General features: G+C 43.2%; 1 protein-coding gene across 1 annotated transcript in view; it reads left to right on the top strand.

The window, feature by feature from the left end:
• The first annotated feature begins 4214 nt into the window (after positions 1–4214).
• The window catches only part of LOC130474281 (sodium-coupled monocarboxylate transporter 1-like), a 35398-nt gene continuing 21267 nt past the window's right edge, over positions 4215–18345 (top strand). The window contains exons 1-6 of the mRNA XM_056845832.1: positions 4215–4568; positions 7143–7208; positions 10587–10638; positions 12919–12986; positions 13682–13836; positions 16837–16977. Of these exons, the coding sequence (XP_056701810.1) occupies positions 4215–4568; positions 7143–7208; positions 10587–10638; positions 12919–12986; positions 13682–13836; positions 16837–16977 (836 nt within the window). The remainder of the gene's footprint in view (positions 4569–7142; positions 7209–10586; positions 10639–12918; positions 12987–13681; positions 13837–16836; positions 16978–18345) is intronic.

Genomic DNA, 18345 nt, shown 5'->3' with positions numbered 1-18345 from the left:
ACTGCTGAATTACAACTAATAATGAAGCTCAAGACTATACCTTGAGATTTTCTATTCCTTGGCTTGCTCATCAACCAAAAGAGAGATGACTACCAAGAAATCAGAAGGAGATTGAGACTGGGAAGGACAGCCATGAAGGAGCTAGAAAAGGTTCTGAAGTGCAAGGATGTGTCACTGGCTATAATTCATGCCATAGTATTCCCCATTACTATGTGTGGGTGTGAAAGCTGGATAATGAAGAAACCTGATAGGAAGGAAGTTTATTCATTTGAAAAGTGGTGTGGGAGGAGAGTTTTATGGAATCTGTGGACCCCAAAAAAGACAAATAAGTGGGCTGTAGATCTAATCAAGCCTGAACTCTCCCTAGAAGCTTAAATGACTAAACTGAGGCTGTCATACTTAGGTCATGTTACAAGAAGACAAGAGTCACTGGAAAAGACAATAATGCTAGGAAAAGTTGAAGGCAGCAGGAAAAGAGGAAGACCCAAGATGAAATGGATTGACTCAGTCAAGGAAGCTACAGCCCCCAGTTTGCAAGACCTGAGCGAGGCTGTTAACAATAAGTCCCAGAGTGTTTAAAAGAACAATTCCCAAACAAATGTTTCCTTAGGATTACTTGGCACCACTGCAAGTCAATTGTAAACATATCCAGTGATAGCACTTGGCCTTGTTCACAAGTTACAGTGAATTCATGACAGTATGTCTATATTGTACGCTGGCTTTTTTATTTATACATGCATTGAGTAATTCTCAAGTTACATACAACTCATGCATATCTTAAAGATGTGATTTGAACCCCAGACTTACCCAAATTCCTGGTTTCATTTGCAAAGTTAATGTACGTTGGCTCTTTCATACAAACATATGGACGAATGTACATTGCAGGATGTTTATAATTCACTTTAACACGTGAGCAGGGTTACTGTATCCCTGAAACAGACCTGCCTTAGGGCAGAATCACATATTACATGTTGTTCCATAATTATTTTTCTTGTTTATTATTATTCTAATTATTATTCTATTTTTTAAAAATAGAATACCGTAGCAGGCACTGTTGGTCAATGGGAAAAACCTACTGGGGAAGTTTTTACAGATGCTCATTATCCCATCATCATGTTTAAAAGCAGCCTTTTAACAAATGGAGAGAGCAGAAGTGGTGGTGATAGTAAGAGGCAGAAGGCTGTGGCAAAGCAATGTGTAGTCCACACTTGCATAATTAGTTGTCTTTTTCACAAAGGAACATGTTTGAGCTCTTTGGCCACAGACAATAGTGTGTCAAACAGCCACCTCTGATGATTACTAAGAGCTGAACTGGTAGGTCAATACTTTTTCATGTAAATAACTAAATAATTTGAGGGGGAACTTCTGTCCCACACAACTTTGCCTAACCCCACCTCTAAGAATGGATTCCTGAATGCAGACAAGGAAGACAGGCTGGAGACACATGGTACAAGTGAGAGAGAAACAAGCTTCCCACCAAAATTACCAAATTATGGAACAGAAGCAGAGGATGATGGATTTTAATTTTTTTCTTCCCTTCTTGAACAAAAAAAAGGAGGTGAGCCCCATACATTTTAAGCAACAGCTGTGCTCACAGATAATTCACCCACTTTATTCAACTACATCAACTTGATTTTTTATGTTTCTGATCTTCCGCATGATCAATCTTCTAGGAGACACACTGTTTCTGATCTAAAAGTTATTGTATTCTCACAAAATAGCATCAATTGGAGAATTCAATGTGTGAAAGTGGTGGAACTATGATCCAGCAAGAGACTGAATACTGTATCTCCCCCATGCTTGAATAAGATGCCAGTAGCTCAGCATGATCCTCCCTTTATGTTAGTTCTGCCTTACACGGCACCTTCATTGATTAGATCTGTTTTTCCTTCTCTACAATCTTCTACAGTTGGAAGCAGCCCAGCTGTGGTCCACTCCCACCTTTCTGTTGCTTGAAACTTTAAGTATATCTGTGGATGTACACTTCATGCATCTGCTCAAGTGACCTCTGAAACAGGAAGGTTTATGATGAAATAAAGTTTGGTAATTTTTAAGGTGCCTTTTAAGCATTACTTGATATTTTTCTATATAAAAGGGGTGATCAGAAGGCAGGAGAGTGTTTTTAGGATTACTGCACGGTGGTTAGGCAAGTGTTCATCTCAATGAATGCATGAAGTTAATAGTAAAAGATATTTCAATAGACAGGGGTGGATTGGCCGTTAAAGTCTCTAACACTTTTCCTGGAGGGCTGATGGCCTGTTTCCCCCCCACACACACACACACCTGGGCAGGGCCAGCCCAGGGGCAAGGAGAGCACTTCCCCTCCCTGCCTGATCATGCACAGTGCTACCTGGCCCAGCCCAGTAAAGTGCAGCCCAGTAAAGGCCTCACATAGCTGAGTGGCCTGCCAAATCCCTCTCATGAAAGGGGTTGTCAAGGCTGACTGAGTTGTGGTGAAGTAGGCCTGGATGGACAGGCAAGGAGGGTGCCAGGGCACCCCCTTTCTTCCAGCAGATTCCTCCTCCCTCTCTTGAGGAGAGGGGCCCCTTTCCAGGTCCACTTTTTCTCTTAGCCCTCCCCAGATTGTATGTGTGTGGTGTGTGTTGTGTGTTAAGTGCCATCAAGTCACTTCCGACTCTTGGCGACCCTATGAATCTATGTCCTCCAAAGTGTCCTATCCTTAACAGCCTTGCTCAGATCTTGCCAATTGAGGGCCGTGGCTTCCTGTATAGAGTCAATCCATCTCTTGTTGAGTCTTCCTCTTTTCCTGCCGCCTTCAACTTTTCCTAGCATGATTGTCTTTTCCAGTGACTCTTGTCTTTTCATAATGTGTCCAAAGTATGACAGCCTCAGTTTAGTAATTTTAGCTTCTAGGGTCAGTTCAGGCTTGATTTGATCTAAGACCCACCGTTTGTTGTTTTTTTTGGCGGCCCAGAGTATCCATGGCACTCTTATCCAACACCTAATTTCAAAGGAATCTACTTTCTTCCTATCAGCTTTCTTCATTGTCCAGCTCTCACACCCATACATAGAAATAGGGAATACGATGGCATGAATTAACCTGATCTTGGTGACAAGTGACACATCCTTACACTTCAGAATCTTTTCTAGCTCCTTCATGGCTGCCCTTCCCAGTCTCAATCTCCTCCTGATTTCTTGGCTGCAGTCTCCCTTTTGGTTGATGGTGGAGCCAAGGAATAGAAAGTCTTCAACAATTTCAATTTCCACATCGTCAATTGTAAAGTTGTGTAATTCTCCTGTAGTCACTACTTTTGTCGTCTTGACATTCAGCTGCTTTGGCACTTCCTCTTTTAACTTTCAGCAGTAGTCTATCAAGTCTTCTCTCTTTTCTGCCAGTAATGTAGTATCATCGGCATATCTCAATATTCCTCCCCCCCCAATTTTCACTCCACCTTCATCTAAATCTAATCCAGTTTTCCTAATCCAGTTCTGCATACAGATTGAAGAAGCAGGGAGATAAAATATATCCTCGTCTAATACTTTTGCCAATTCTGTTTCTCCATATTCTGTCCAAACTGTGGCCTCTTGTCCAGAGTACAGGTTGCGCACCAAAACACCCATTGCCTTTCAAACCAGCCACAGCTTTTCGCGATCCACACACTCAAAAGCTTTGCCCCAGATAGACCTGTGCACAAATCCAGCGAGAGAGAGGAAGAGGGGACCGCTTTGCAAGAGGAGCTTCTTTCCCAAAGGAAGAATGGCCGCTGCAAAGGAGGCGAATGCAGGGTGTCGAAACAACCGTGCGAGGGATCATTCGGGGCAAAGCGGGCACACCCAGCTCCTCTTGGGCCGGAGCGCCAGTGACAAGCGGAGACCTGTGCCGAGATGTCAGGAGGGGCCAGCCTGGGAATCCCGGGCAGGAGCCTGCCCAGCCCAGCCTCGCCTCACTTCCTTGTGTGACTCTCGCCCTCTCCTCCTCCCGTCCCCCGGCTCCGGCGTGGCTCAGCCGGGAGCGCAGGTGGCAGCGGCGGCCGCATCCCTGGCGCCCGGCCACCGCGGGCCAGTTTCGCGGCTCCTCCTTCGGCGGCCAGAGGCAGCCCGGGGGCGGAGGGCGGCAGGAGGGGTCCCGGGCGGCGGCGCTGCAGACGCGCACCTGGAGAGCCAGCCAGCCGGCCGGCCGCCGCGGAGAGGAGCGGGCTGTGCGCTCCCAGCAGGAGGAGGAGGAGGAGGAGGTCTCCCCCTGCCCTGCGGCCATGAGCGGCGCCTGCGGCGCGGCGGGGGGCTTCGGCCCCTGGGACTACGTGGTCTTCGCGGCCATGCTGCTCATCTCGGCGGGCATCGGCATCTACTACGCCTTCGCGGGCGGCGGCCAGAAGACCTCGGCGGAGTTCCTGATGGGCGGGCGCAGCATGCACGCCGTGCCGGTGGCCCTCTCCCTCACCGCCAGCTTCATGTCGGCCGTGACGGTGCTGGGCACCCCCGCCGAGGTGTACCGCTTCGGGGCCCGCTTCAGCGTCTTCGCCCTCACCTACCTGCTGGTGGTGGTCCTCAGCGCCGAGATCTTCCTGCCCGTCTTCTACCGCCTGGGCATCACCAGCACCTACGAGGTAGGGGGGGGGCGGGGGGGGGGCTCCGCCTAGCCTGCCCTGCCTTTGTGGCGATGGGGCAGGGAGCCAGGCAGTTCCCAGCGGCTGGGAGCTTTTGGAACACGTGCTGAATCAGACCCTGGGTCCATCCAAGTCAGTATTGCCTACTCAGGCCGGCAGCGGCTCTCCAGGCTCACAGGCAGGGGTCTTTCGCATCACCCGCTCGCCTAGTCCCTTTAGCTGGAGATGCCGGGGATTGAACCTGGGACCTTCTGCATGCCAAGCAGAGGCTCTACCACTGAGCCACAGTCCCTGCCCTATAACATGAACACATGAAGCTGCCTTATACTGAAACAGACCCTCGATCCATCAAAGTCAGTATTTTCTACTCAGACCAGCAGCGGCTCTCCAGGGTCTCAGGCAGAGGTCTTTCACATCACCTACTTGCCTAGTCCCTTTAACTGAGATGCTGGGGATTGAACCTGGGACCTTCTGCATGCCAAGCAGATGCTCTACCACTGAGCCACGGCCCCTCCACAGCTGCCTTTCCTCATCGCAAAATGGGAGTGTTTTAGATTTAAGATTCTGCCTGGGAAGTCTCAGTACAACAAAAGACAGTGGGATCGTGGAAGGAATATTTTGGGATCCCTTGGCCAGACCCTTGAATTTCAGTAGTGACCTACTGGTGGAAATCTAAGCGTTTTGCCTTAGGTTGTTTATGAAGTCGGCTCTCATTGAGGCTGAATTTCTCTGTGTGCTGTTCCTTGTTCCTCCTCCAATAACCAGCAGAAATAATGATGACAATTAATTCTACACCCCCAGATAAGCTTTAGAGGACCACTCCGAATCATACCTGTTCCGACTGTGGAGACTGTATCCAGCAAAGTTGCCATAAAGGGGTCCATTCAGTTTTGTGGAAAGTGGTCCAAAGTAGAGCCCCCCCCCCAGGAATTCCATAGGAGCTGAAGGGCGCGGCACCAGAAACCATAAATGTCTTACATCAGAGGACAGTTCCTTGTAACCCTCCCACAGAGCAGTGCCTGGTCCAAAGCCTGGTTTTGGCGCAACGTGCTCCAAAGTGGAGCGTGCCCACAAAGCCCATCCACTTGTATTGCTAAAAATGGTAGAATAGGGAACAGAGGGATGTTGCACCCCACAATTAGACTTGGACACCCAAAAATCATTCAGTCATGGAATCAGGAGAAAGAGCCCTGTAACTTTCCAAAATTTTTGAACCAAATCTTAGTTTTTATGCAAAATCTCCAAAGCAAGGGTACACTCCCCCCACAAGAGATCTCATAGGATTGCATTGCTATGAACTGAATAATAGGAAGCTGAAGGTCAGGGCACCCCAAAATAAGATTACGACCATCCCAGATCAAACATCTTTAGAATCAGGACACAGTGCCACATTGGCTACCACAGAGAGGATCAAAGGCTAGTGGTTTCCCCCCACAATGTGCTTTGAGGTGGGGCACCCTCCAGGAGCCCCATGGCACAGAGTGGCAAGCTGCAGTGCTGCAGTCCAAGCTCTGCTCATGACCTGAGTTCAATCCCTATGGAAGTTGGTTTCAGGTAGCCGGCTCAAGGTTGACTCAGCCTTCCATCCTTCCGAGGTCGGTCAAATGAGTACCCAGCTTGCTGGGGGTGAAGGGAAGATGACTGGGGAAGGAAGGCACTGGCAAACCACCCCATAAACAAAGTCTGCCTAGTAAACGTCGGGATGTGACATCACCCCATGGGTCAGGAGTGACCCGGTGCTTGCACAGGGGACCTTTACTTTACTTACCCTCCAGGAATCTCAAAGGTTTGCACTGTTAAATACTGTAAGCCCCAAATAAGGTAACTGGACACTGTGTTTGACATAGCATTCCCTATCCCCTGCTTCCTGGGATGCATTATTTTGGTGGTCCAAAACTCATTCTGGTGTGCATCTACTGTCAGTTATCTATTCTTTAGTTCTCAGCAATGCAGTCCCCTGGGCACTTCTCAATGGAGAATTTTGCATAAACTACAGACTTTGAACTAGGTATCCCCCTCCCATATGACAGTTTGCAGTATGCAGTTTCCAGAGTCTGGGGATGTATAATTTGAGGGAGTCCAAAGCTTATTTCACTGTGCAGAACTGTTCCATCATCATCTGAATTTGTGGTTGGATTGGAGAATATGGAACTAGGAACTGCAGTTAGGAACTGATAATCAACTTCATCCTCATCTGCCAGTGTTTATGCATGTTTGTGTAGATATTGGTTGAACAATTTTATGTTAATTTGGATTCTGTTAGAACAGATATAAATCTTGTCTCCTTTGTTACAATCAAAATTAAAATAATATAAATATATGCATTTTCTTTCTTTTAAGCAATTTAGCGTAAATCTTTACTTGTACACTTTGGTTTATAAGAATAATGATCATGATTTCTTAAAATGGAATATAAATATATACAACTTCTATATATATCTGATTAAGCAAAGATATGGAATATGTATTTAAAGCATATACAGTTACAGTAGCAAGGAAATACAGAAACAAATATCTGAACCTTTAAAAATGACACAATAAAACATTTAAATGTAGATAATTTTTTTCCTGCAGTACTTAGAACTTCGATTTAATAAATATCTGCGTCTGTGTGGGACAGCGATCTTCATTATTCAGACGGTAAGAACACTGATCTGTACATTCCTTACTACGGTAGTTGAGGTTTCTAAACTTTATTCTACTAAGACCAGTGTGATGGCATGGTATAATGGACAGACATCTCCTCAGTTTAAACTTTAGTGAGTGTAAGGGATACTATCTCCCAACCTAATCTACCTCTCAGGATTTTGATTACAATAAAATGGGATAAACTGCCCTGAGATCATTGCTTGAATGGCAGTGGATTCCTGAGCCCTTCATCCTTTGTAGCTGGTTTTACCCCATGAACCATCTTCCAGTATTACTGACATGTGGTCATTGACATGTGGTCACTGCTTCCCTTCCTGGATTTCACTCCAACTTCTTCCTATCTTCTCTGAGTTCTTAAGTCCGCTCTTCCCCCTGCCCTTTTGGTCTGTTGCACTGACATCCGGCTTTTCCATTGGGATCCGCATTCCCTCCCTCCCTTTTCATTTGAAAACCTCCTCTCTGCATGCTTAGTTTTTGCTGGACTAGCCAAGTGGGAGAAACAAGATTTGTACTAAAAGTAACTTAATTGGGGTTTTAGTTTAAAATAACACAGCTACACATTTGATTTGTGCAAGGTGACTGAATTGTGTTGGTTTCCATGATACAATTGCTTGCTCTTTTGCCTTTTCATACTGATTTTCCCCTTTTCTAGTCTGTATCTTGTTAGGGCAATAAAATTTATGATTAAGCCTTTGTCTCCCTTCTGTCTTTCCCTCAGTGGGATATTGATTGTATTAAATTAGGAACTGTGTAGACATAGGCTTCAAGGTCCAATGTGCTTGTGTTTTGGGATTCTTCATGTGTAAAGAGACACCCTTCACATGATAGACACAGACCTGACATGGGTTCATTTGTAAAGTGAACACATTTTTGTTCTTTTTTACATAAAAGATGTACATGTGTTCACTGTAACATGTGAACGGGGCTACAAATGCACTCACATAACTGCCCCTCTGCAGAAGAGTGCAATTCAAGGGGAGATGTGCTGTTTCATCTCTTCCACATAAACCCTGATTTTAAGCCAAATGCAAAGCAATGAACTCTTCCCAATTAAATCATGTGAAATCAGCATGCCCTTCTAGACATACTCTCTTGCAGAGGTGAGGGGGGAGGAGTGGGGTTTGCTGTAGCCTGTGGAAAGGGAAAGCCAGCCAGCCTGACAGGGCAGTCCTTGGCACAAAACCTGGGGTGGGGTCCTGTGTCTGCCCTCCCCTTTGATCAGGGGATGTTTTAATCCAAATGCAGAATGTCTATTGAACAAAATAATAAGAGGGACAAACAGAAGAAGGGGGGAATAAAAGAGTTGTTTTAGCAGAGATAGCAGGGACAGTATATTAGCTCAGGAACTGATGGAATCACAGGATAAATGACAGATTGGTACTATCAAGGATGAGCTATACCTTGGGGTTTTGCAGAGAGCTGTGGAAATGTGCTTCCAAATCCCAGGCATTTAATGCTAAGGGCCTTTTTAATTTTATTTAATTTTTTTGCTTTGCTGGGCTTTTTTCTTTTTGCAGGGGGAGAATATGCTAGTGGGGTTATGAAGACTGAGAGGAAGAAAGACCTTGGGCTTGTAACTGATATTTCAATTAAAGTGTCAGCAGTGAAAAGGGCACTCTATCCTAGGGATTATTAGGAAGGGGATTGAAAATAAAACAGCCAAATTATAATGCCCCTGTATAAATCTATGGTGCTGTCTCATTTGGAATACGGTGTGCAGTTCTGGTCACCATATCTCAAAAAAGAACATTGCAGAGCTGTAAAAAGTACTGAAGAGGGCAACCAAGATATTAGGGAGTCTATGAGGAAAGGCTGAGGAATCTGGGACTTTTCAGTTTAGAAAAGAGACGACTAAGGGGGGACATAATAAAGAGAGTGGACAGAGAGAACTTTTTCTTCCTCTCCCAAAATACTAGAACTTGAGGGCATCCAATGAAGCTGATGGGCAGTAGATTCAGGACAGACAAAGGAAACTCAGCGAGTGATTAAAATGTGGAATTTGCTGCCAGAGGATGTAGTGATGGCCACAGGCGCAGACAATATTAAAAGAGGATTAGACAGATTCATGGTGGATAGGTTTATCAGTGGCTACTAGCCATGGTAACTACTAGCCAAGGTAATCTCCACATTCAGAGGCAGTAAACCTTTGAATACTTAGCCTTTCCACCCTGTTGTTGGACCTCCAAAGGAACTGGTTGGCCACTGGTGTCATCCAGTAGGGGTATTCTTATGAGCCAAAATTTAAAAAATAGCTTCTCTCTCATAATCAGAAGAGGTGCTATTTCTTCCATTTCTTTGGTGGAAAGTATTGCTAGAGTCTGTTTGAAATAGCAAGCATGGAAATCAGCCAGCCAAAAAGGTCAGGTTGTTCAGCATTTTGGCTGTCCTTCCTACCTGTCCCAAAACAGTACCATAGGAATCCTACACTACAAGGGAAACTGATATTAGAACACTTTTTAACAGTTTTATCTGCTTTTTAAAATTATGCAAGTTACTACTATGATAAGGAGTGAAACAGAGATAAAAGCACAAGAAGATATTAACTTTTTATATTATTATTTTCACCATGCCCTCACACCAATTAATTCAGTGTGGCATACATAGTTCCCCCATTTTCCATTTTACCCTCCTAACAACCCTGTGGGACAGCCCTAAATTTATACTTTAACCACTATACCACACTGCAATCTTCAAGGTGCTACAGGAATCTAAGCTAATTTATATTTTTAATCTGTCAGTAAAGAGGTGGCTCAGTTTAAATGTCCTTGAACAATATTTCATGTCTATATCATGCAGAAAATAATAATTGATCTCAGGGCAGTTTATCACTGAATACTCCCAGAACAATGTTCTGTTATCTTCCATTTGATCATTGATTAGGGGACTATCTGCACAAAGGTTGTTATGCACTGCTAAAGGGTAAAATCAGCTGGAAGGGAACTGAAACTGAAATTCCACAGCATAGTGTTATATTTACCATAAAAATCCATCCCTGTGGGTAAGATTCTCAGACTTTAAGTTATATTCAGCAAAGGAACAGGAAGTAATTATTTAAGCTGGAAGAAGCAAAGGAGAAAATTTTTGAGGGACTATAATCCTGAGAAAGCTCAATAGTACCTTGTCCCTATAATTGTATGTTTAAAAAAATCACCACAAATCATTTCTGGAAAAGATGGGAAAACAACACAGAAAACACCTGAATTCCATGTACTGCTGACAACATTGTCTGGATTTTCCCTTAAAACTGAGTGAATGAATCATGACAATTCCAGCCTAAATGGCAAGTGTAGAAACAGCACTGATAGCACTGTTATCCAGAATTCAGCAGGATAATTTTCATATGCTTTATCTATGTCTTCTTCTATCCAGATATTATATACCGGAATTGTCATTTATGCTCCAGCCTTAGCTTTAAATCAAGGTAAGAAGAATCTATGGTAACGTATCAGAACTTTTAAAAAATCTACACAATTTACCATATTATGCCTTCCATGTCAGGCTGACTTCAACTGAAGTTTTCTTAGTTGCAATTCCAGCACTGGAACAGCAACTTTGAGAATTTTAAGAACTGACTTGTGGCTACATTCTGCTTTCACTTTCACATCCTGCAACATACTTGTGTAAACATTCTAGGCTACATGGAATGTGATATGAAGAAACAAAATATTTAGCGTGTATATATAGTTATTTTATGAAAAAGAAAAAATCTGAATGGCCAATGAATGAACTGCCTCTCTCTTTTTCAACCAGCTGCCTTCCTCACAGGAGTCCTTGCTTACTGTTCTCACCATCTGGATGGTGCTCACCTCTGCAGAATGCTCAAAGGCATTTTCAGTCATGGCCTCTATACCTACAGACGGCTAGGGATGCCAGGTCCATCTTTGCCACCAGTGGGAGGTTTTGGGGGCAGAGCCTGAGGAGGGTGGGGTTTGGGGAGGGGAGGGACTTCAATGCCATAGAGTCCAATTGCCAAAGTGGCCATTTTCTCCAAGTGAGCTGATCTCTATCGGCTGGCCGTCAGTTGTAATAGCAGGAGATCTCCAGCTAGTACCTGGAGGTTGGCAACCCTACAGATGGCGCATAGTGGTGTGTGTGTAGTGTATTGTTGCTCCCAGCCTTTAGAAGAACCCGCAAGGCAGTTTTTTGCTGCACAGCCTGTTATGTTTTGATTGGGCTTTCTATTTTTGCAGTGATGTAATTATCTTCCATTGATGAGGTTTGCTAGTTGTTAAGTTGGTGTGGTCTTTTGCTAGCTTATAGTATAAGTGTTTGTGCTTGTATTTTTGCTGGTGTATGAATGATATTTTGTGATTTATTTATTGTACTTCTAAGTTTAGTTGACTGTAAGCTACCTTGAACTTTTTAGGAAGGCTTGCTGTAAATATATGATAGTGTATATTATTTATATTATATTTTAAATCAATAAAGAACATGCAATATTCATTTATTCAATTAAAATATTTATACTGCATCCTTTTACTTAAACAGTCTACAAGGCGGCTTCCAAAAAGTAGGAAGCAAAACTATTCTAAAACATTCAACTTAAAGCAGTCATATCACAAAGTCCACATTAAAATAGGACAGAAGCAATAATCCATCATAAAAGTCTAAAAACTTAATAATAAAATCCTTTGCCATACTTGTGTTTCTGGGAAGGGTATCCCACAATTGGGGCGCTGTGGTATAGTAGGTCCTGTTCCCAGACATAACACCCTTAACCTTGGAAGGTGTGGGAACCTGCAGGCCCTCTGCCATTCGCTGACCACAGAGAACCGGCAGGTTCATATGGGTGAAGGCAGGCCTTCAGATAATCTGATAAAAAACGGTTAGGATTCTATAGGTTAAAATCAGCATTGGTAAATAAGTTGTGACTGGCAACTACGAGTTAATAGTCTGGTGTGTCCCTGCACCAAGACTGTATAATTCAAACCAAAAAGGAGGACCATTTTGCAATTTCACAGGGCCATCATTAGCAGAGTTACACCATTGACTTAAGGGGTATAACTCCATTTAGGATGGCACTTTTAGTTACTTGATAATGGCCGCACCACCTATTGTACTTCTTTAGGTGGAGAAATCCATTACCTAAAGGCATACAAACAAGTTCTGCTACTATAAGAACTTATTGAGCTAATGTGAATCTTAGCATTGTGTACCACATTTGTCTGTTTTTGTATCCTTTCTTTTACCATTCTGGAAACAATCCTTTGGTAAGCAAAACAGAAGGACTGCCAAGTATCTGATGGATTTTACTGACTTCATATATCCTTGGGATATATGTTCTGAATATTCAGATTGCTTTGATGATTAGATGAAAGTCCAGTCTAACGTTCTGTTTTCAGCAGGGGATACCCGAATGTGATGAAAGCTTCTGGGACATGAATGTGATGAAAACTTATTTTCCCCTTATTATTTGTTGCCAGCATCTGGTAGTCATGAGATATACTTGCCTCTATACATGGAGGTTCTGTGTCTAATAGGCCTTGATAGATCCCGTTGTTCTCTCTGGGTATTATTCTTAACAGCCTCTACAAAAGAAACTCTGAATAGCCTGATTTTAATTAATTGCCTCCTTTCATTATTTCCATTTTTTTTGCAGTTGTGGTTCAAATAAGTAGGTATAAATCTACCATCTACCGTGTTAATTTAAATATGCTTTTCTTTTAAATAATATCCTCTCTCTTTTTATTGTCTCTTCTAGTTACAGGATTTAACTTGTGGGGTGCAGTGGTTGCAACGGGAGTAGTCTGTACTTTCTACTGCACACTGGTAGGTCTGCTGTTCTTTTTAAAGTTGCTAATTTTCTGTTAACCATTTATCATTACATTTACAAGTAAAAATATTAAACTCGAGTTTTACTAAAACTGTATCTTCTCCTACATCCTTCCTAAAGCTGTATTGATTTATCTTCTCCATTATCTGTAAAGCTGTTAGTTAATTTTAAATAATATAGTACTACTATAGCAAAACATTATTTACTTTACTTGCCTTTGAGAGCCAGCATGGTGTAGTGGTTAAGAGCAGCGGTTTGGAGCAGTGGACTCTGATCTGGAGAACCAGGTTTGATTCCCCACTCCTCCACATGAGCTGCAGAGGCTAATCTGGTGAACTGGATTTGCTTCCCCACTTGAAGCCAGCTGGGTGACCTTGGGCTAGTCACAGCTCTCTCAGCCCCACCTACCTCTCAGGGTGTCTGTTGTGGGGAGGGGAAGGGAAGGTGATTGTAAACTGGATTGATTTTTCCTTAAGTGGCAGAGAAAGTTGGCATATAAAAACCAACTCTTCTTCTTCTTCCTCTTCTTCTCCAGCGCAACTGTGCGGAAAGCCACTGAGCCTTTAAAGTTGTAGAGTATTAAATATAGAACACGTCTTTTCTGTGTGTTCCCTTCCCTTTGAATATTTCTCCCCTACCAATAAATTATCTGGGCTTGTGTACTAGTCTGTATCTGCTCTTCTCCATATAGGGTGGTCTAAAGGCTGTAGTCTGGACTGATGTTTTCCAAGTTGGAATCATGGTAGCTGGGTTTTCATCTGTGATTATACGTGCTGTGGTGGTTCAAGGTGGTATCGGTCGTATTCTAAATGATTCCTACCATGGAGAAAGATTAAATTTTTGGGAGTAAGTTTTTCATTGTGAGTGTGTGTGTGTGTGTGTGGGGGGGGACTGCAATATTAAAGAAGAATCTTAAAATGAAATCTTAAGCACATTGTTTGACATATGCGCTATTGAGATCAGCAGACTTATTTCAGCAATCTATTTACAATTATGTTGTTATTGTTGTTATGAAGTATTCATAGAATAGTTTTTGCTGAATAAAGAGTGATCCGATCCAAACAACATAAGCAGAAAACAATTCCACTCAAGGGTGGAGATCTCCAATTTTAGGTGATACTTCTCAGAACAGCCCCCTATCCTCCATCATACACCATTCCAGAGAGTTCCTTGAATGGCTTTTCAAGAGGTGTAGGTGGCTGCAGCAGTTACGTGTGGAGCAGGAAAGCCCCACTGAGCAAGTAGAATATGGCTTGGGGTTTCTTTATATATAAGCTAAAGTTATCTACTAATTTTGTACAAAGGGATTACTTATGCATTGCCAAACAGTTTAAACTGTATTTGTGATGACCATAATACTTTGTATTTCCCTTTATTATATATTTGTGTCAAAAGCCTAGACTTAGGGTTAGGAATACCATTCTTCTTACTAGAACTTATTGTCCTGGATATGAGCAAAGAGCAGTGGGCTATAAAGCCACAAGGATGAAAACTAGAACACAGGTACAGAAATATTTGAGGCAAATATGACTGAACAAGAAGATATTACCTGTGTCATCTTTCACATTCCCAGTGCCTTGTTTAAAGCACATTAACCACCAAAGATCCATAGTTTACTGGGCATTGCACTGGCATTCTAACATTGTTTTGTATCAGCAACATATACTTAGCTAGCAAAGCCATTTAAACAAGACTTGGGTGCATACGAGATCATGCAGTTACATTCATTATCACTTTAAAATCAGATCTCATCCCTTGTTCAGGGTCTCATCTTATTATAGTTGTTGCAGCCTGAAGACGTGGACAGGTTTGAGACCTGTGCTGTCTAGACTAGGGGTCCCAAACATGGTGCCCTTAGATACCATGGTGCCCACCAACACCTTTTCTGGTGCCCACCAAGTCTTTTTAGGAAGTGGTTGGGACTAGGTAGAGCTTTTGCCCAGCAAGGATTCTGATTGACTATTGGAGATTTGATTGACTGTGCAGATTTTTAAAAATGTTGCTTTGGCAGCAGCTGCCACCACAGCACAAGGATCTACACTGTGTGATGGAAGTTAAGCTGTGGCAATCATTTTGTGGCTGGCTCTGTCTCTTGCCGCAGCCATTTTGGGGCTGCCATTTTGTTGTTGTGCCCACCATGCCGTGTCAGAATCCCAGATCTGTCTGCAGGCTCAAAAAGGTTGGGGTCCCCTGCTCTAGACCTTTGCCCATCCTGACTAATTCTTGCTCGCCAGGAGAAACTAGCTGGTTGTGATAGATCCTCTCTGAGTAGGCCCAGGGCTATAGTATGGAAGTATAGCCATTTGGAAAAAGTAGGACATTATATGAAAATGTTATTTAGGTATATGACCTGATGCTTGCTCGTGTGCCGGTTAAAGAGCCCTCTCCAGGCCGTGACATGTGCTCAAATGAATATGTGTCTCTGCCAGAGCTTCATTTAGATTCATATTCTCTGACAGCATTTTTCAAAAACTGTAACCATATTTGCTGGGGACGAACAGCTTAGACAAACACAGGCAGCCCAATCCTGAAGGGGGGCAGTTCCATGGTGGCTGGGAGTGGCGCAGCTGCGCTGCCTCCTTCGAGACTTCCCAGCCACTATGGAGGGAAAAAGAGACCCAATTTTTTAAAATTTAAAAAGGGGTGAAATACCCCAGTGTTGATAATGGGGCTGCACCACCAAAAAAGGTGGCACAGCCCCACCACCACTCAATGGGGCATTCCTGGGGCAAAAGGGCTGTGGAAGCTGCCGAAAGGCAGCTCCACCCCTGGGAATGCCCCCCACACCGGCGCAGGCTTTCCCTTCTGAGAAAGCCCTGCTGGCGTAGCTGCACTGGCAGCGAGGGCTAGCAGCGCCTGGTGGCACCTGGACACCAGCATGTTTGCCCCCACACTGGCATAGGTGCCATCTTATTCTGCGATAAGGTGGCACCTACACTGACGCGGGGTCATGCCGGCTCCAGAGGAGTTTTGCCCCCACTTTAGGAATGAGCTCATAGTCTGCTAAGTAACTTGTGTATTTTGTATTACATATTTTATATTCTAATATTTATTTACCTACTATTTAGTTTAACATTTCTAACTATCCTATCCACCAAATATCCCTAAAAACCATAAATAATAAATAGCAAATCCCACTAACATATTAACCAGCAGTTAATAGCAGTTGAAAACAATTGCTATTAATTAATCAAGAAGAGGCAGAACAAAAATGACATATAACCCAAGACGTAATCCAGCCAACCAGAACAGCAGTAAGAACAGCCTTATCACCAGTTTATAATAATTAACAAAAACTACTAACCGCCAAAGACTCAGGCAAAAGACAGACAAACCTTCCTAGGGAGGGAGTGCCATGGGTGGGGCACAACCACAGAAAAGTTGCTATCTCCAGTAGCCATACACCTAACCTCCAATGTTAGGAACCCATGGAAAGAGAGATCTCATCTAGCAAGCAGGTTTGTATGAGATAAGAGATTTCAGCTGTTCTGGTTTCAGAAAGTTTAATGTTTTATAGGTCAAAACTAGCACTTTGAGCTATGTTATGTTCAGAAAGAAACAGAAAGCTCACGAAGTACAGGTGAGATGTACTTATTGTGTCAAGTATGGTTAGCAGGGTGCCTGCTGTATTCCTTATCAGATGAAGTTTCTGAAAACTTTTCAAAAGCTGCCCCATAATGCACTGCAGTAATCAAGCCTGAATGTTACTGAAGAGTGGTTAGGGTGCCCAGCTGGAAATGGTGATCCACTCTGTCATGAAATCCGCTGTGATCATAGAGCTGTCATTGTCTCTCAGCCTGACCTACCATACAGAGTTGTTATGAAGGTTGTTTTTCTTCCATTCAGATTTGATCCTAATCCTTTGCAAAGGCACACATTCTGGACAATTATCATAGGTGGAACTTTCACCTGGCTGGGTGTATACGGCATAAACCAGTCTCAAGTTCAGCGATACATTGCCTGCAAAAGCAGATTTCAAGCAAAAATGTAAGTCAGTTTATTCATTGCTCTACTGACCTTTTCACAGAACCCATTGTTTAGAAGACATTTTCATTTAGAATTGCATTCATTGTAGGTACATAAAATGTACATCCTCTAAGAAGGTCAATGCTTGCCCCTTTGTCAGAGCTACCCAGGGCCTTAGTATCAGGGTCATCTCTGGTAGGAACTCGGGTGGGTTGGCTTCTACTGCTGAGCATGCCGCTGGGAGCTGGCTGGGCTCCTTCAAGCTGGCTGACTCCTGAGCATACTACATCAAGGCCACACCCTGCTGGAACCTGACAGGCGACTTCCCTAGCCTTGGGGCTTGCTGGCGCAGCATGCCTTCAGTGGAGCTTGCAGTCCCCTGGGATAAGTGCAGGGGCGGAGTTGTTGACCCCCGACACTGTATTAGACTTACTACCTGTTTATGAACATATGCATGATAAAACTGTTGACAGAAAAACTGATGAATAATTGTCACTTTGTGTTCAACATTTTATAGCTAAAAGCTATTCTTGGTTCTCAGAATGGATGATGACTTCGTCATATTTGACTTTGTCATATTTTTTGAATTAGCCATCATTGGATAAACTGGATATATTTTTAATTATCCTGTCAGAAAACAGAGTTTAAAGATTACTAGCTAAATGAAAGCCCTTTCTTCTGTTGACATAGATAGGATTTAAGAGTTTTATGGTAGCGTTTTATGCCTATGTACATTTAAAAACTTGTCAAAGACTTGGAGTGTTGCAGAGGGAACATGGCTGTGGCATGTTCATTAATTTTGTGTGTGTCCAGCCACAGTCTCTGGTCGAATTTATTTTATACAGTTTCCTCCCATTTTAAGCAGAACTATGTAAACATAATTGTTTGTTCTGATAAAACTGACATAAGCACCTTTTCGACAGTGCCCAGAATAAATAATATACTCTTCAATCCCTACCTCTGGTGCAATTTTAGAAATGTTTTAAACTTGTAAAAAAGTATGTGGAATAATGGCTTTGTTTACACACATATATGACTGAGGGGGGTGGGACATGATAGAACATTATAAAATAATGCATTGGGTGGACAAAGTGGCTAGAGAGAAACTGTTCTTCTCTACAATATTGCTAGAACATGGGGCTACCCCATGGACAATACGTTCACGATGGACAAAAGGAAGTACTTCCTTATTCAATGAATAATTAAGGCTGCTTCCACATGGAGGAGAAGAAAAGTGCCATGCTATGGAAGCAACAGGAAGTGGGGGGGATGGCATGTACACACCATGTCTCCATGCTGCTTGTTGCTGTTCCTGCCCCATCTGTCCATCAAATCTATGCCGATGCACCACTTTTTGTGCTTAAGGTCCTGTAGTCTTGTAACCCCCCT

The sequence above is a fragment of the Euleptes europaea genome, chromosome 3 (genome assembly GCF_029931775.1).
Source record: "Euleptes europaea isolate rEulEur1 chromosome 3, rEulEur1.hap1, whole genome shotgun sequence".
NCBI classification, from domain to species: Eukaryota; Metazoa; Chordata; class Lepidosauria; order Squamata; family Sphaerodactylidae; genus Euleptes; species Euleptes europaea.
This window is presented reverse-complemented; position numbering and strand designations above follow the sequence as displayed.